At 38.6% G+C, this 19,577-nt stretch overlaps 3 protein-coding genes and 2 non-coding genes across 5 annotated transcripts in view; all 5 read left to right on the forward strand.

Annotated features, from left to right (window-relative positions):
• The window catches only part of pik3c2a (phosphatidylinositol-4-phosphate 3-kinase, catalytic subunit type 2 alpha), a 56,435-nt gene extending 51,731 nt beyond the window's left edge, over positions 1-4,704 (forward strand). The window contains exons 29-33 of the mRNA XM_037766714.1: positions 568-685; positions 788-860; positions 1,077-1,183; positions 1,302-1,427; positions 2,327-4,704. Coding sequence (XP_037622642.1) covers positions 568-685; positions 788-860; positions 1,077-1,183; positions 1,302-1,427; positions 2,327-2,509 — 607 coding nt within the window. The 3' untranslated portion in view covers positions 2,510-4,704. The remainder of the gene's footprint in view (positions 1-567; positions 686-787; positions 861-1,076; positions 1,184-1,301; positions 1,428-2,326) is intronic.
• Positions 4,705-6,055: 1,351 nt separating this feature from the next.
• Positions 6,056-12,157, forward strand: rps13 (ribosomal protein S13). Its single transcript, XM_037767091.1, has 6 exons — positions 6,056-6,165; positions 6,918-6,966; positions 7,073-7,151; positions 10,326-10,495; positions 11,435-11,535; positions 12,082-12,157. Exons 1-6 carry the CDS (start codon positions 6,143-6,145, stop codon positions 12,113-12,115), a joined length of 456 nt encoding a protein of 151 aa, XP_037623019.1. The 5' UTR covers positions 6,056-6,142; the 3' UTR covers positions 12,116-12,157.
• LOC119487741 lies at positions 9,698-9,828 on the forward strand. Its single transcript, XR_005206792.1, has one exon. It is a non-coding gene; the product is annotated as a small nucleolar RNA SNORA19 (small nucleolar RNA).
• LOC119487740 lies at positions 11,682-11,812 on the forward strand. The gene has a single exon (XR_005206791.1). It is a non-coding gene; the product is annotated as a small nucleolar RNA SNORA19 (small nucleolar RNA).
• A 713-nt stretch (positions 12,158-12,870) lies between the features above and the next one.
• ppp1r15b (protein phosphatase 1, regulatory subunit 15B) lies at positions 12,871-17,557 on the forward strand. The gene is made up of 3 exons (XM_037767090.1): positions 12,871-13,292; positions 14,482-15,785; positions 16,621-17,557. Exons 1-3 carry the CDS (start codon positions 13,127-13,129, stop codon positions 16,828-16,830), a joined length of 1,680 nt encoding a protein of 559 aa, XP_037623018.1. The 5' UTR covers positions 12,871-13,126; the 3' UTR covers positions 16,831-17,557.
• Positions 17,558-19,577: the final 2,020 nt, after the last annotated feature.

Raw genomic sequence — 19,577 nt, forward strand, 5'->3', positions numbered from 1 at the left:
AAACGTACAAACTGGTTGAGGCAGTGGTAGACCAGCAACCCCCGTGTAATGCAAGGTAAAATTACTGTTTTTGTCAATGGAGTCTGGTGGCTTTGAAGAGAGCATAGATGGATATAAAGGCTTCAGGTCCCCGTTGGAAACGGCTGTCTGACGCAGTGAAAATATTATAAATATAGCGTACACTTAAACTGATATTGATTTTTTTAGGTGAGCCTTTCTTTTAGGTGGCTAAAATTCTCCAAACTGGGAGCGTGCTGGCCGCGATCTACTGTAGGTAACACACTGACTATAGAGAACTACCTCATACAACCCCATTTAAAATTGACACCTCAGGATTTAGCACAAACTTGCAAGTTACTTGGCATGTTTTGGAGAGAACGAACCTCACCTTCACCTTCTGGATTAATGATATTCCTATACTACAAGCCCACTATCGCCCATTTAACCTTCCCTCAATGATCTTGTGAGGTTGCTATGCAGACGCTACCTCAGTACTGTCGCTTAGAGGAGAGTAACATCTGATTCTGTGGAAACGTAAATACACCTTGTCTCTCTTCTTATCTCTAGTTTCCCTAACAAGATGGTGCTCGGTCGCACCCACATCAAAGAAGTGGCTGCCAAGAGGAAGCTGGAGCTCAACAACTACACCCACAACCTGATGAGAAGCTCCACAGAGGTCACACAGGTACACATACGCACGGAAATGCTCAGTAATCACTAAACGCAGCAGGACAACATTAGCATTCTGTACCAGACAATGAAATAATCTCATGTTCTCTGCTTCTAGTGTGACCTGGTCTACACCTTCTTTCATCCAATTGCACGGGATGACAAGACTGACGGCTTACCTAAAGTACCAGGTAAATAAAACCTGCAGTTTTCATCCCCTTCCTTCAAGTATTCACACTCACTGTTTGACAGATACAGTGAATGTGACACAGGTAGATTATTAATGAAACAATTCTGCTATAAAGCTGATTATATTGATCTGTGTCTACCCAAGAAAAAAGGCTATGTTCTTACCTTCATTTGAGAATGTGTGCCTGAATGTGATGAGTGGTATCTGACTGTTGCAGAGCCTCCACTGAGTCCCACTTCTGGTCGGGTGGAAGGAGAAGTGAAGCTTTCGATCTCCTACAGGAACAGCAATCTCTTCATCATGGTCATGCACATCAGAGATCTGGTAAACACAGAGAGGATTTAATACAGATCCCCATAAACTGACAACCAGTTATGCTTTTTTATTCTCATTTTGTTTATCTGTCTGTTGTCATACCATTAATCCCTCTGCTCCCCTTCAGGTTTCTGAAGATGGAACAGATCCCAACCCGTATGTGAAAACCTACCTGCTTCCAGATCCACACAAGACTTCCAAACGCAAGACAAAGATCTCGAGGAAAACCAGGAACCCTACTTTCAATGAGATGGTTAGGAAATACTAAAAAAGTATTGCCTCGGTTATATATTTGATGTATATATTCTAGGGCTTTCAGTCGATTAAAATATTCAATCGTGATTAATCGCAAATGAATCACATATGTTTTACCTTTTCAAAAAGATACCTTAAAGGGAGATTTGTCAAGTATTTAATACTCTTATCAACATGGAAGTGAGCAAATATGCTGCTTTATGCAAATGTATGTATATATGTATTATTGGAAATCCGTCAATGACAAATATTGTCCCTCACAGGTACTGCATTTAGCATAAAAAATATACTCAAATCATAACATGGCAAACTCAACCCCAACAGGCAACAACAGCTGTCAGTGTGTCAGTGTGCTGACTTGACTATGACTTGCCCCAAACTGCATGTGATTATCATAAAGTGGGCATGTCTGTAAAGGGGAGACTCGTGGGTACCCATAGAACCCATTTTCATTCACATATCTGGAGGTCAGAGGTCAAGGGATCCCTTTGAAAATGGCCATGACAGTTTTTCCTCGCCAAAATTTAGCAAATTTATCGTTCTTCCAAACATGGTAGCGTGGCATGGTTGGTATGAATTCCTTTTGTTTTCTTGTATCATATGATGCCAGTCTTCACTCTAGCTTTAAAACTGAGTCAGCTACAACCTAAAAATGGCTCGTAGCATTGATACGTTAAAGAAATGAATGGCATTAAATCAAATTTGCGTTAACGTGTTATTATTGCGTTAACTTTGACAGTCCAAATATATTCCTGAACTCAAGAACCATAGTTTTGGTTTTAAAAATGTAAATGTAAACCAGAGAGATTTTTCTTTTGATAAGAACATTCTGTTAACTGGTTCCTTTATGGCTGAGCCCAAATAATAACTTCACTTTCCCCTCCTCTTCCTCCACAGTTGGTGTACAGCGGCTACAGCAAGGAGACCCTGGGCCTGCGGGAGCTTCAACTGAGCGTGCTCAGCGCCGAGTCGCTGCGTGAGAACTACTTTCTGGGCGGCATCACGCTCAGACTCAAAGACTTTGACCTCACTAAGGAGACGGTCAAGTGGTACAAACTCACGGCCGTCCCCTACTTCTAAAAACCCCGCCACCTGCCTCTCCCGAAGCCGGGAACGACTCCGCGTCTCCACACAAACGCTGCATTCTAATCATATGGGAAAGGTGGCAGATTACTGGAAAATAGTGTTCACTGCAGTTTTCAGTTCATTCAAATAATACTTCAGGATGGAGGATTTCTGACTTCATCAAATTTGAAGTATAAGCAGTGATATTTTCATTTCAAATTTAATGAACCAAATGGACCGTTTCTTTTACAAGATACATGTTCTAATAAGTATTGTTAAGACATCATGGCAGAATACAGCTGAACCACTGATCAGTAACAACTTGATTCTTCAGAATTTCATCATGGTAGCCTTGCAGCTTCAATCAAGCTTGAACACCATCAAGTCATTGCTTATAATAATGATCATGTTGCTTAAGCGGTTCTTCCCATATGACATGAATGCAGACTCAAAAACTCCTTCAGACGCACCCTGAAAGGGCGACCGAACAGGCCGATTCACAGACCCTCAAAGGGGAGCCTGCTCTCCACTCTTCACTATTTCTCCCTCTTAAACTAATCAAGATTGTTTCTGTGACAAACAATCTCCGCTTATTTTGTCTCTCTTTTTCCTAAACTATAACGAAGAGCTGTAATGTTTTGTACATTTTGATATTAGAGGACCAAAACGGCTTACTTTCAGAAGAGTATATATAGATTGACACATTTATTTTTTAAGGAATAGAAAAGGGGGGCTCATTTTTACATTTTCCTTGTTTATTTTCTACATATAGACAAATAGGAGGCGTCAGGGTTTCCTGCTTTGCAGCAGACACTTCTGGGTAGAGTAGTCCAACACACCAGATTCCAGGAGATCAACAGTGACCTTAAGATTCCCCAAAAATGTGCCAAAATGTAATGAGAAGGACGGCAAATCAAACCACTCTCCCAAGTAGGGAGCTGAACAGGGTGCCTTTGTTTGTGCTCACAATCCCTTTTTAATGCTCAACTTGGCCTTATTGCTATATATGTTTTATTAACAATGTGATATGTCCTTATTAAAAAAAAAAAATCTATATTCTATATCAGTAGTTCTGCCAGAGCAAGTTTGGTGCCGGACCGGCACCATAAAGGTTTTTTGTAACAGTGGACCGCCACTAAATGCACACTACCAGGTCTCTCTCTCATGTTATTACTTGACTATTTTCACACAGCACACCTTAAAGGGGAATTTGTATCATAAGCTTTGGAACACGCTCTTGTCTGTGCTCTGGATGAAGAGATTACGGTTGCCCAATAACGCTGATCACAAGTCAGTTTGGTGTTTTCTTCAGGTGGTTCAAAACCACAGTTCAGACTTTTCAAAATGCAGTTTATGGACTGAGTTAAAACTGGAGTATGGACGTGAGGCTGTCTTGAGGCAGCAGTACCACACTCACCCTAAGAGTGGTGTAATGACGCCATGATGAGTAACTGGGTGAAATGTTAGCAATAGCTTAAACTGCCGGTGAAGTCCAGATCCAGCCAGGTTTTATGATATTTAAGCGAGAAAACATTCTGAATTTTGAGGAAATGCCAGGAAAACTGAACACGGATCAGCACCGAAAAGGCAACTTTAACTTAAAACGTCTTCACAAAAAAGGGAACAAGATTCTGAGCATGAGCTGCTTTCCTTCTCCACTCGCTAACTATAAATCTAAAGTTGTTATTAATGTTTAATAAAGAAAATGAATTTATCTGAAAAGGTTTTTTTAAGAGAAGATCTACAAGACGATTATGATCTAAGAGCATCACTCACACTATGAATATTAGTGACCTGATCCACTCTTTTAGTGACTGTACAGAGAAAGCAAGCAGAGTTTGTATTAACATGGCCAGTTATTTATTCTTAATTGGTGACCTGTAACCTGAATGGATCAGTGTGTACTGTAATCCCTCTTTCCTAAAGCAAATTAAATGTTTTTGGAACAAAAATTGTGTTTCTGTTGTATAACATGTGTTGGGTGTAGTTGAATTGCATGAATTACAGACACTGAGCACCGGCCGTCTGCTTAAGTTGTATTTTATGGAGAATTCCCCATCTGCATTCAGCTGTCTGCCCAAGGACATGTGGACATGTGGAGATGGTGATCGAACCACCAAACTCTCTCTACCACCTGAGCTACAGCCGCACCATCTAAGCATGAAACTGAAATAGTGCTACTCTAAGTAGTTTGGTTTAAAAAAAAAAAACAACTCAAATATATTTTCCCCGAGAGCCACAGACACCATACAGCAGCCTTACACTGGAACACTACTTGGCCACAAATTCATCATCTGCTAGGTAATCTCATTAAATTGAGATTGTTAAGGGATATGCATAAATAAGCACTGTATAATTGATTGGGGCTTTAGGAATAGATTTTGACGCAGGACCCCTCCACAAGACAGAGCCTCAAGACCAAACAAAGGGGCCTCCTTAAAATGTAACTTAATATTGTGCCTACTGTACAATATTGCAATATTGTAAAATGTTGCATCCCCAAATTAAAAACTGTGAAACACAGTAACCTTGCAGCCTGCTTTGCTCAGTCAGTAATCCAGCCTTGTTTTCTGCAATAATAATACAGTAATTGTTTAAAAAAAAATGATAACTGTAGAGTTGCATTGTTACAAAGTTTAAACCTGAAAGATTAATAAAAAAATAAATATGAAATATGTACGGTTAAGCAGACTGAGGAGGAATATTCAGTGAATAATGATGCCTATTTAGTGTCATCTAACCAGAGTAAAAACAAAAATGATCTACATTAAAATTTGTAACAAAACATTAAAATTTGTAACAGAATCTGTTTGACTTTCTTTCACTTCGATGACACTCCAGTGGATTCCTACATGACAAAATGAAATGATCAATTTGATCATTCATGTCTTTTCCTAGTTGTTTTTTTTAACACGGTATGAGGTATGAACATGTTTGAGTTCATAAAAAAAATTTGTGTTGCAAAACAATTCCAATAACGAATAGAACATAGACATACAATAGACATACAGTATACAGTATACCATTATATCATGAAAAAGAAAGGATTCAGCTGTTCAAACAATTATTAAATGTACATATATTAAGATATTATATTGTCTTTGGGGTATGTAGAGTGCTGAATAGTTTATACTGTAGCATTTCATTTATAAAAACTTTAAATAAATGTTTTCTTACAGAATTAACTTGTGTGAATGTGAAATTTTGGGAAGATAATAAAAACATTTAAAATATAATAGTCTTTGTTAGCACATCTTCATCTTTGTATAATAGTACCTAAAGTATATTACAGTATAGTTTGTTTGTTTTTTTTATTTCAAAATGACAGTATCCATAGTAACAGCAGAAAACATTAAAACATTTACATACAGAAGCAGCATAGCGAAAACATAAACAAAGAGCTATGCCAAACATAAAAGAACATAAAATAAAAAAATAAATTAAAAAAAAACACGCGACAGAATGATAATAATTTCACTTAAAACATTAAAGATATTGCATACATTCATTATACAGTATAGTTCAAACCAATGCCTTCATCTTGAATGCGTCAATAAGGCTTTTCTTTACGTCATTGCGTCACATCCGGCGCAGGCGCAAAATACCCTCTTCTGGCTCGTGTGCGGCCTCTCTTCCTCCACCGCCATCATGGGTCGCATGCACGCTCCCGGGTGAGCTCTCCTTTTATCACATAAAGTTAAAATATCACGTCCTCAGGTCGGTTTTAGTGGAACAATACAGCTTGTAAACATGTTAGGGATGTCTGAGGATCAAAATGAGTTTTTTAATCCAGCCGAGAAGCGAGAAAATAACTTAAATATCCGTTCCTTCATATCAGCATCCGTCTCCAGCTAGCTACCGTTAGCTTTAGCGTGCTAGCTTTAGCTAACCACGTTTCCACTGCTTGACGTTGTCGTCCTAGTTGGACAGTAATATATTACACATTCACAGCCGAAATGCAAGATTTGTTCCGTGCTGTTAACGAATAAATTAAACATTTGTAACTAAAGCACTTAGCTGTACAATAGTTAGCACTAACACGAGTATGAAGCTAACGTAGCTAGCACAGCTACCAACCTTCACTAACAGTCCAGGTGTGCAGATGAGTTAGCTACTAGAAATCCATCGCTTTTAAACATGACTTTACTGTTTACCTGAATGCTCACAGTGACCCTGAGGGAGACCTATGTTGGTCGCAACGCGTTGGTCATTTTAAACAATTATTGCCATGTAAAATAAAGGCATTTTAATTTTGTTCAGAGACTACAGTGTGCCTTGGATTGTTTCTGAGGGAGACTTGCATTTTGTACTTTTTTCCACCCATGCAATGAGCCCTTCTCAAGACTGAATATGTCTTTAATGTTTGCTTTCTCCGTCTAACTGCCAATGTGTCTAACTAGTTGCATGTCTGTGTTTCCTACAGAAAGGGCTTGTCCCAGTCAGCTCTGCCTTACAGGCGCAGTGTTCCCACTGTGAGTATAAACTAGACATTATCTGTCATCCATCTATCATTATCAGTATCTAAATATGTCTGAACCCATTTGATCAGTTGGTAAATCATTTAAACATTATTTACAGTGGCTGAAACTCACATCTGATGATGTCAAAGAACAGATCTTCAAGCTGGCCAAAAAGGGCCTGACCCCCTCTCAGATTGGTAAGTGTTTTTATGAGAGACTTTAGGTCTAGAAATATACTAACCACGTATTGTTGTATCATATATGCTTATGCAGAATGGTAAACATGGCAACACGAAGTAAGTAAGTAAGTAAAGATGCAGTCATCCTCCGCAGTTTCATCAGTAGCATCATTTGGCTGTAATAAATCAAATTTAAATTTGCGTAGAATTAGCTGAGTCGATTGATAGATAGTAACTTTATTGATCCCGAGGGAAATTCAAGTTTCCAGCATCACAGTTCCATAGTGCAAACATATTAGTAAAAAGACACAAGTAATAGAGTATATAAAAATATACCAGATATAAAAATAACAGGAGATGAAGAAACTGTTAAAAATGAATAAAGTGCAGGGTAACAACTGGGATATAGGACTATTAAAAATGTGAATATAGTGCAGAAGAAACTGTTAAAAATGAATATAGTGCAGGGTTAATAACTGAGATATAGGACTATTAAACATGTGAATATAGTGAGAAAAGTGATATAGTGCTGGATAATAAAATATAGGAGATATAGATATTAAGAAATGTCAAATATGGAATATAATGCGGGATAAGAACTAAGATAGAGAAGTTTTTTAAAAATAGACTAAAGTGCAGAATAAAACTACATTATTTGTAGAATTCAGTAAAACCAGTCTATGATGGTGCAGAGTAGAGCTGTTTGTAGTGTGCAGAAATAAAAAGTAGCTCAGTCTATTAAAGTGCACTGTGTCTATATCCAAATAGGCCACATTTTGAGTGATTCACCAATTCAACAATTAAATTGGATAAAGCCAAAAATGATAGCATGTACCTATATATTTTTCGTATCTATCTAGCTTGCATGCTATTGTGTTAATCTACTATAGGGCAGGGTACTTTCTGGAGAACTAACCTTTTGCATCAGCTGTTTTATGAACTTGCTCCACTATAGAGCTGTCCAAGACACCATTTTTTGAGCTTCGAAGCGTTGTTGAGAAATATTGAAAAGTATTCGAAGCTTCGTGGAGCAACAGGCTGACATGTCCTTCTGTGTGTCTATCTCCATCTCCCCCGTTTCAGTTCCGGGACAGTGCTGCTGCCACACTACTATGCACACAGGCACCTCTACACATAACAAACAGCAACATCTGCCTGAGAATAATTAATGATGAATATCAATGATGAATAATGTTGTGGGATATTCTTTATTTCATGGGCTATTTTGGGATTTATACATTATTATAACATACTTATATTTAAAAAAAAAAAATAAGCATTTGGAGATTGTTTTACCATGGCAGTGTTCAAAGCTTCAAAGCATTTGGGTCAGGCCTACTCCACTGGCATGTTAACTGTAGGACTACAGTTCAGGTCAGACTAAAGCACAGAAGAACAGGGTCTGGTCAGCAATCTGTCAGCTCTTTGACAGGAAAATAATGGGTGCCTTGCATGAAAACAAGGGACTGCTTAAGCACAATGCAGTTTTGGATGCAACATCTCTCTATTAATTACATACTTAAGTGGACTCATTAAGGTTTACCTTTTTTCAACGTTATGTTATACTTTTATACAATTATATTGCAGCTTATCACGGGCACAGAGTAAAGTTGGGAATCTTTCTGACGAAAGATAAGTTGTCATTTTTTTAATGAGAGATGTCTCAGTACAATACATAGAGGAACAAAATTGTTTTTCAGCTGGTCCCCAGTGCAAAACAAAAAGAACAAATGATGCAACATTCAGTGAGAGTGAAGCATACATTCAGACTGCGCATAAGGTGCAAACAAGATACGAACACTTAATAAAATAATAGAAAAAATATAAGTAGTGTAAATAAGTTTAAAAATTGTCTATAAATATTTTTCTTCCCTCTGTATGTGAACTGTCATTGGCTGGTGTAGGCTTACAAATAGTTGAAATGTGGGCAGCTTTACTGGCTCAACTAGAATGAAAAGTCCCCCGTTGAGAAGCAAAACATGTTAGAAATCAGTCTTTTCAGGGCTGTTTACACTACAAGATAAGATAATTGTTAATCTTAAGACTTAAGCTTTTTGACAAATATACAGAAATGGATTCATATAATCTGTTTTGAAGAACTTCTCCATCTTTTGTGAGAGTGAAAATGTTTGATCTGATATCTTGCTCAAGGCTTGAATCTACATTAGGGCTGCAACTAACAATTATTTTCATTGTTGATTATTTTCACGATTTGTAGTTTAGTTGTTTGGTCTATAAAATGGTGATACAATGTGAATCAGTGTTTCCCAAAGCCCAAGATGACATCCTCAAGTGCCTTGTTTTGTCCACAGACTGAAAGATATTCAGTTTAAGGAGTAAATAAACCAGAACTTATTCACATTTAAGAAGCTTGTATCAGCAAATTTTTACCTATTTTTTTCCTAAAAAGAAATGTTCAAATCAATTATCAAAATAATTGGTGATTAATTTAATAATTGACAAGTAATCGTTGCAGCATGTTATTATGAAAACTTGTGACAACGTTGAACTCAATGTCACAGATTTGCTACTAACTAATCCACATGGGCTTTAGGCATGGAAAGGTGCACAAATCATTATCCTGCTCTTCCCTTTATTGAGAGTAGTGATATTTCTGTTGTGCTAGAAAAAAGTTGGAGGTAAATTACCAGAGTGGCTACCTGGTGCCACATCTGCCAGTCCCCTTCACACAATGAAATTATACATTTTGTTAGGTGTTTTCTTCCATATTCAATCACATTTGAGGCATTGGGCTACCTGCCATTCTGGAGTTTACTGTCATAAAGGAGTAAAGAAACCAGAACATATTCACATTTGAAATATTCAAATCCATTATCAAAATAATTGGTGAATAATTGACAAGTAATTGTTGCAGCTCTAATCTATATTTAGTTCTGAAGAAGCTTATTTTAGCTTTGTACCAACTCAAAATCATTGACATAATCTGTTGCGTTTGCAAATCTTGTTTAACAGCATTCATGACCAACCTTGGAGTTTTTTCACTTTTGCTTTTGAAACATGAATCACTTCAGATAGTTAAGATGGTGGAAGTAGATGATCAAAGTTCAGCTATTGATTCAGGCATTTTTTGAATGTTTATTTTATTGATTCTTTTTCATTTTATTTTTTTTAAGAACGCTTTTGAACAACATACAATGTCCAAGTTTCTAACCTGTTTGTCACCTTGTCTAGGTGTGATTCTGAGGGACTCCCATGGTGTTGCCCAAGTACGTTTTGTCACTGGCAACAAGATCCTGAGGATCCTGAAGACCAAAGGTCTGGCCCCTGATCTGCCCGAGGATCTCTACCACCTTATCAAGAAGGCTGTGGCAGTCAGGAAGCATCTGGAGAGAAACAGAAAGGTATAGCAAGACATGGCCCAAAACTTAACTCGTACCCAATATTTGGACACCAGTAATGGTCAACAAGATTTAGAGTGTCATCTGGTGTAGTTTGCTGCCCTTCCCTGAAGGCTTGGAAAATCAGCTTTTATGCCTCTATGTAAACACTGTCTCAGTTGTTTGGAGGTACATTTCTACCCATATGATGCTCTTGAGTGAGTAGTTTACATAAAAATAATTTGCAAGTGCCACCAAATGCTTTGAACACCATAACTTGGATAAGCAAGCTGTTTTGAGTTTATTAAAATTAAGATGACAATTTGGTTGCGTTTTAGTGGAAATGCATTTTTTTTAAAATAAAATTTCACTTTTTAAAATTGTATTGAAATCAAAATGCTAAAAAAATAATGGTGCCTTCAAATGAAACTCGTGAGCTCATGTTTACAACATGGGAAATAGGGTAAACGATATGCTTGGCGTTCAAGTGGATAAGTTGTTTACAACACCGTTGCTAAGCAACAGCAATATTAATGTTACTGTCTGCATCTAGAAGCCACATAGGCTAACAATTTAGTGTGCAAAGATGAGGGTGTTGGGAATATCAACATTTTCCTCAGACATGAAATTACAAAAAAAACTGACTAAAATTACAATATATTAACTTATTATGCATTGAAAAAATTAACTTCCATGGTCATTTCTGACGTCAACAAACTTGTCACAACTCGGAGCTTTCAGAAACTTTCCACTTGAGAGGTCATGAATACCACAAGTACTCTTGTCAACACGGTAAACACGACCCGATTTGAAGGCACCATTACATTCAAAAGAAACCACCTCAGTGGTGAATGTGCTATTGGTATAGGCAGTCATTGGGGTTTACATGGGTGGGTGCACACATTCAGTAATACAAAATTTGTTACACTTTATACTCATAACATTTTGTTACTATACTTGCAGGACAAGGATGCCAAGTTCCGCCTGATTCTCATCGAAAGCAGGATCCACAGGCTGGCCCGGTACTACAAGACCAAGAGAGTACTGGCCCCCAACTGGAAGTAGTACGTATTGGTTCTGCTTTGGGAAGCTTTCCTTGTTGTTTTTATGTTTCAATTCCATTTTTTTATTATGAAAAAGGGTGACAGTTGAACTCAATGATGTCATTGACTTGCTACTAACTGACCCACATGGGCTATATGCATGAAAGATGCACAAATCATTGTCCTGCTCTTCCCTTTGTTGAGAGTAGTGATATTTCTGTTGTGCTAGAAAAAAGTTGGAGGTAAATTACCAGAGTGGCTACTTGGTGCCACATCTGTCAGTCCCCTTCACACAATTAAATTATACATTTTGTTAGGTGTTTTCTGCCATATTCATTCACATTTGAGGCATTGGACTAACTGCCATTCTGGAGTTTATTTTTCTGGGTCAATATAACCAAATATATTGATTGTTGATTATTATAATAGTAAACACTGACACTTGATATTGACTATTTTTCCTAGTCCTGCATTGTTTCCTTCAGTAGAGAAGTTTTATATATATTCTGTGGTGGTAATTTTAAGGAGTGCTCCCTCTAATGGTATGTTTTCTCTGTCTGTTTACAGTGAGTCCTCTACAGCTTCTGCTCTGGTGGCATAAACGCTTCACTTTTTGGATTAATAAAAAGAGTTAAATTGGAAATTGTGCTGTTGTCTTTTTTTTTTAAATTGCAAAGTGTTTTCCAGATATTGTGTTTAAAATTAGTTATGGGGTTGAGTAAAGAAATGTAGATGTATAATTTAGTGATAAACCATTAGTTTTGACTTAATTTATTCACTTTTTTAATAGTCGTATATCACAGCTGTTACCCTGCACTATATTCAATTTTAAGTTTTCTTCATCTCCTTGTATTTTTATATCTGGTATATTTTTTTGTACTACTTACTTTTTTACTGCCTTTTTACTAACATTAACGTTTTGCACTATGGAACTGTGATGCTGGAAACTTTCCCTCGGGATCAATAAAGTTACTATATCTAATTATAACAGACATTTTCTGTATATGGGAATGTAAACTGAAAAAAAATAATAATTGTGAAACAGGGAAATTGAAACTGCATAATTTGAGGTAAATTTCGCTTTACCTTTGTCTTTGAAAACTTCCTATCGTTTCTTAATCTCCCTAATTTCGTTTTCAGATCTTTAAATGAAGGTGATAATCTAATTTATATATAAAGGGTTTTCCTGGAGGTGAGGGAAATTACTGGTAGTTTCCATGCGTCATTACGTTACGTATCGCGTGGGAGGGGTTTATTACGTAAGGGGCGTGGCGTTTCGTGAGTGACAGCCACGACATCCAATCACGGCTTCGCTTGACGTCACGCTCGTTTTCTTTAAATACGAATGGTGTTGCAATCTGGAGTCATTCACTTCTACTACTACAACAACGACACAACACACCACTGAGAAACATGGAGAAAATATATGAGACTATTTGACGAAGGAGATCCAATAAAATGGCACCTACTTGCCGGAAAATGACGCGACAGCACATCGACGCATATCTGCCACCGACAAATACGCGAAATCCGTTGGTTTTCGACGAGGAATATCAGAATACGTGAGGTCAACATTCCCACTATAATCCAAGAAAAAGAAGTAACACAAAAAATGGCGACGGTTGTTGGTTCTGAGAAGGGTTCTGCTGAGCGGACTGCGATGGAGAGGTTCGGTAGCGGAGGGATGGCGCTTCTGCCTTGGACTAAACAGATGCTCACCGTACTGTGGGAACAGCTCAGACTGCTGGTTCAGGTCATATACTACACCTTCATCTCCGGTAAGAATAAACTTCTGACTTTGTTGGTGTTGGTTTGGTTCTTTGTTTATTTGCGTGTAACGGCCGGTAACGGCTCTCCATTACTTTGTTGAGTAACCGTTGACCGACCGTTGCTATTCTATGTTAATTCAAAAGTCCAGCAGCCGTTGACCGACCGTTGCTATTGTATGTTAATTCAAAAGTCCAGCAGCCGTTGAGTCGATACTCTCCTTTGTTATGAGTATCGTTGACGACATAACGTCAATTAACAATACAACTCTATCATAATAACCCTTATGAAAAGTCTGATTAGGTGCATGTTGTGTTTAGTTATCTATTTTTAGGAGACATTAGCTAGTTTTGTCTTGTTTACGTCCTAATTCAGCTATTGTACTTCCTCTGTCCTAAGTCCCGTTGTGAGTTTTATTTTGAAGGATTGTTATGTTATAAAATGGGCAGTGTTTTGCTTTCAGAATTAACAGGTCAAAGCAAGTTTTATGTCACAATTTGCATGGATTATCTTTTGAAAATGCCATCTGTGACAAAATTGTATTACCAGATGTACTTCTGATTATATTTGTTTATTTGTTTTGCACAATTTAAGACTATACAACATAACAAAAAAATAATATACAGTGCAGGAAGAGGCAAAAAACCCACTGGGCTTATCTGAAGCCTCCACCTAGAGACAAGCTTAATATAAATAAATAATATGACTACATAATAGTGATAAGAAAACAATTGGAACAAGATATATATATATAATAACAATAACAATACAGTAAATATATCAAAAAAGACAAGTGTGTGTGTGTGTGTGTTGCATGGAAGTGTATGGTTAGTGTTTGTGAGGAAGATATTGATTTAAAAATCTATAAAGACTTCTTCAAACAACATTGTGAGTGGGAAAAAATAAAAAAACATAAAACCAGATACATGGACAACATGGGAAAAAGCAATTACAAAGACACAGATGAATTTATATTGGATGTACATGTCAAAGTAAACTTCTGTTAATTATATTTTTTACCATGTCACACAGCCCTTTGATGGTTGTTATTATGGTCTTTAATCAAGGACAATTATTTTTTTAATAGTAGTTTTTCATGTCATGATGAGCTAAAGGAGATCACAATTAAACAGAATGTAATTTTATATCATTCTCTTTTGAATTACAATCCACTCTAACATTTTTCTCCTTATTTTCCAGTTTTCCAGATGTTCAGATTTGAGGTTCACGTGAGAATCACAGACGAGACGGGTCAACACATCCAGCACATGACTACGGCAGCAAACCCCACTGAATCCTTCCTGTTCTCCTCGTTGTTTGACGGAGACAACGGTGTGATGGTTGGAGGTTCGAACCCCCTCTCTAACTTCTGTGCCGATGTGGGCGACTCCTTCGCCGGGAAATCCACCGCCGAGGCCCTGCTGTCCACTCTGCGCGCCGACGACCTGTGCTGCGGACTGGTGGACGATTTCGTGTCTGGCACAGAAGACGGCATCTTTCTGGGACACCAATCCACCTGGAAAATGGGCTTCCCCGGCGACTGGAACATCTTTGTATCGAGCAGCGACAGCTCAAACGACGGCTGCCATAAAAGTAGTGAGAAGGTCTTCAAACAGGAAGTTTCAGAAGAGGAGAGAAGTATCCACTGGAGTAGCGAAGACGACCAGAACGTAGTCGAGTTTGACAGTGAGGAAAGTAAAGCGCTTTGGGAGTCTCTGTCAAAATCTAGTGATCCTTACAACCCCTTCTTTTTCTCTGCGTGCATTTCAACAAACACAAATATGGGGAGAAGTAAAGGCAAAGCGATGGACAGTGATGCTGACGTCATGTCAGTGAGCAAGTCCAGCGAGGAGATGTTGGGGCCTCTGGGCCTGAACGTCTGGGTCAGTCGTTCTGACAGCGAAAGCAGTTGGAGCAGCTGGGCAAGTTCGGAGGGTTCGAGCCCCGACATCGACGAGGAGAGCGAGAGGCTCTTGGAGTTCTTCAGCAGTCCCGAAGACCCTTACAATCCCATGTGCTTCACTGCACGCACATTCAGCAGCACATCACCTCAAACCACCACAGTTTCTAAACAACAGGCCTCACTCCCTGCACCTTCCTCCAAGTCAGACACCGACACGGAGGAGAAGGAGAGCAGCTTTCCTCCTTCATCTGAGGATGACGAAGAAGAGCAGCTGTGGAAAGCTCTCTGCCAAAAGGACGACCCGTACCACCCTCTAAACTTCCAGGCCTGCCTCCAGAGCTCCCCGACAACAACACTGCAGTCTGGAGATCCCATTAATGTCCACCACACACAAAACCCACCCACAAAGGGAAAGAAATGTGAAAAAGAGGCAAAAAGACGCCAAAAATCCAGAGTCACCAAGCCCTCGCTGCCAGAGAGGCAGTTAAAGCATCACTCCCATCCAGACAAAACACTGGTGCCCTGGAAAAGACCTGGACAAACACCTCAGCCACTGCCAGAGGAGAAGAAGGAAAGCAAGGCCACCACCTCCCAGAAAAAGGTAATTATTTAATAATAATTTACAGGATTACATGAAGCATTAAATGAAACCCCTGTGGGATTTGAAGTAAAAATAGTCTCTAGTACTCTGTAAATACTACAGAGCATTGAAATGAGAATTGTATACATCAAGACAAAAGGTTGAACCTAACTATTCCACTTTATTCCCTGGTAGACTAAACAGCTTAAATAGGACGTGATATAGACAGTGATGTCAAGTGATGACACTTTTCCCCCGTCAGTTTCTTTGGCCCAAGTAGATACCGAAGAACATGTGATAGCTTAATATCAAAGGAGTGTCGTCTGCTGACTGTTGCAGCCTCTTGTGATAAGATAAGGGTTAATTCTAAGGGTTTATTCCTGCCACAGAGCTGCTACATACTGTACCGCACAGTGTTAAACTGAGCTGTTGTTTGTTGTCGGTTAGCAACGCTGCTGGTCGTCATGACTAAGCAATGTCATGTGACACCGGCGAGTCAGCAGAGAGTTAGACTTCCACATTATGTAAATGTGCATGTAAAGTTGCAGTAGTATTGCAAAGTTATTTTAACACACACTGTTGCATCAGACTTGTTTTTCTGCCTCACAGTCTTATTCTGATTACACACCTGTCTGGAAAGTACGTGGTCTTTGTTGTGCATTGTGGGGTATTTTCACAGCCACTAAAAACTTAGCCCTGAGTGGTCATAACCAGCTGTTTAGTGACTTTTATTTGAAGTTTAGATCCCTCTTTACTCACATCAGTAGCAGATTAAAACCCCCCAAAAAGCACACACATCTGTATCGTTTTAACAAAATGTGTTTAATTGTCGTCTTCATTTCTTTCTGTATTTCAGGTGCGATTTTCTCCTCTGGTCCAAGTCCACGTCATGCGGACCTGGCCGTTTGCCCGCCAGGCGTCTCGTAAAGGACACTGGGAAGAAATGGTACGAGACCGGGACCGCTTCCGGAAGCGGGTCCGGGAAACGGAGCAGGCCATCGGCTACTGCTTCACCCAGACCCACAGAGAGAGGATCCGGGCGTCTCTGGACGGTGCCTTGAAATAAAGAAAAAAAAGTCCTGGACACTGAATGTTTTATTTCCTTTTTGGATGAGGACTCGTGATTGGTTGCAATGCAACAGTGATTTTTGATTTAGGCCAATTAGAAAATTTGATGTTAGGCCAACTTCAATGTTCGGTGTCAAGTTGAACAACCTTGTACCTCAAAAGGTTTTATACATTTTGTGACTCTTGCACTGACTGACACTTTCTCATATTAACCTCAGCATTAACGTGTGGGATGTTGTTTTTGTATGCCTTATACACTGACCTAGTAATGTAACTTATTTATGCCCTATGGAGCTTGTTGTTTATTTTTTACCGTTGGTTTTAACTATTTGTGTGAAGAAAACCACAGTCGTGAATGTAGAAGTTAAAAGTAGATTATGATGATATCGTAAGAAAGCAGAGCTTTTACAGTACAAAGTGTTTTGAAAAGTGTTTTGTTTAAGCATGTTGTGTAGATATGAAGTTCTGGTGCGGTTTTTGTCTTTATTGTTCAAATATTTGAGTTCTTGATTTTTAAGTTTTGTCTTGTTTGATGGCACATATTAGCAGTGTGGAGATGAATATCTTTATTATTATATTGACTGGAAAGATTCAAACACTTTGTCCTATGTGACTCACTCAGCTTCTCATGGTAACGTCATGTAGCCGGAAATATGTCAAAAAATTGTTGGTAGCAAATTTGTCATTAGGTGCTTTGCCAAATCAATAAAATTTGTTACACTATATAATTGTTCTCTGTTTCGTAGCTGCATGTTTTACAACGTGGCTCAAGATGTCACACGGTTTTATTTAACAAAAAATACCTTCCTGTTTCCTAGTAATGCTCTTATCTGTTCTTGGAAATACTTGTCCATCTGACATTTCCTGCCTCTTGAGCAACAGTAAAGTGGAGACAGTACACAAGGTCCCAGCAATGTGTTAACAACACACACTAGGTCACATTTCTCAGTGGGTTGTGTGTGCTATAGTGCACGTATCAGCTGTGACAGCCTTTTGTAAGGACACACTCTTTGGGAAATGTCTTTACAAAAGGCTGGAAAAGGTGAGATAAAATCAATTCAAATGTTTAGAAAATCATATCTTAAAATGTTGCGAAAAAGTTGCATGTGTGTCACTTAAAATACTGCAGTCACAAGAACAACCGCAGTCTGGTTTCAGCTGCCAAAACTGCAGAAAAGCAGATCTTAAAACCAAAGTCAGGGGATTTGATAACATGTCTAGTGCATTACAAAGCAGCACCTTTAGCCTCACTGTGGTGAAACAAACCAGTTTAACCTCTCACCCAGTTGGGACACACCCTGTGAGTTCAGTCTGTCTGGGTTTCCAGTGATACCTGTGTGTGACATCCACCTATGGTGAGACTACGGTTACTGCATCACCTGGTTTCCTTTGTTAGTGCTTTTATACACATTGTGCTGTACCTTCAATCGAAAGCGTTTATTGTCGTGTTAAAAACAAGTTTCCCTGTAACAATTAAATTCTTCCAAACACAAAGTATAAGAAATAAATACAAGAAGATCGATAAAGAACACTATGTTCAATATACGATATAATAGAAAACGCAAGCATTGATTTGGTGATTTGCAAATTAAAACCTTAAAACTTTGCTAATTTGGGATTGAAAAGTGGAAGTTTTTATCTTTGTTAAATATAGCCGTTATTTCAACAGCATTTCAGTGGCTCAGTCTGTAGTTAGGACCTGTTTCAACACTCAAATGTAGTCATTAATGCTGTTAAAACAGCAGTTATATTTCACCTAAAAAGAGTTCACTCTTCAACAACATTTAACCCAGTTACAACCTAAACGTCTAGAGCTGCAAAAGACAAATCAGTGTGTACTGTGTTTTACAGTTTGTATGCAGTCTGGTAATGTCTGCTCCTTCTTAATGTGTCTCAAATATTTAAGATCCAGTTAAATGTCTGTAGTATGTAGAAATTATTAAAAAATACACATTGGTTTTTGCTTTAACCCATCCCTGCCTCATCTTTAGGGCTCCTTGATCACTTCCTTCTCATGTACCTAGTGTCTCTCTCTCTGTTTCTCTCTCTTCTACACACACACACACACACACACACACACACTCAGGAGCTTATAATTTCCCAGAGGGCCGTGAGTCTCCGTGCAGACTAACTGCTGTAAGGCTGTCGTAAGACAAGGGTTAAAAACACCAAGTATGATGAAATGACTTTCCAGAGAGATGAAATCAATTAGCAGTTCTCCGACACACTCTCCCCACCCGACCCCTCCCACACACACACACACACACACACACACACACAGAGAATGGTGCAAAGGTGAGCAATTGCTGACACTGTTGCTGTGTCAACCCAGCGGGGGTCTTTTGTTGATGGTGTTCCCCCCTGCCCTCCCTCCCACATGTTGTGGATGTAATTGAGCTCCTGCTGCTCTTCTCACACAGAAAAAATGAAGGTTCTTTGGTGAGTTTAGTGGTTCAAAATGGAACAAAAAAAAACCTCAAAGATCCCCCTTTTAAAAATGTGTGAAAAGAGCTCAGTTTGGTTATGCTTTAATATTGCATTTTAGACATTTCACAGCATCAGGGAGGGTCTATTTGGAACCACTAGAGCATGCCTCTTCAGAAAACCTTTCAATAGAAGATCTCTGCTCAAGGAGACCATTTTAAAGGAACTGTTTTCAATAAATTAAAAGTCTGAATCCTATTAAATTAAACTGACGATAGCTACAACATCCAATGATATTTAACCAAACATTCAACCAACCAA

The sequence above is a fragment of the Sebastes umbrosus genome, chromosome 4 (assembly GCF_015220745.1).
Source record: "Sebastes umbrosus isolate fSebUmb1 chromosome 4, fSebUmb1.pri, whole genome shotgun sequence".
In the NCBI taxonomy this organism is placed as follows: Eukaryota; Metazoa; Chordata; class Actinopteri; order Perciformes; family Sebastidae; genus Sebastes; species Sebastes umbrosus.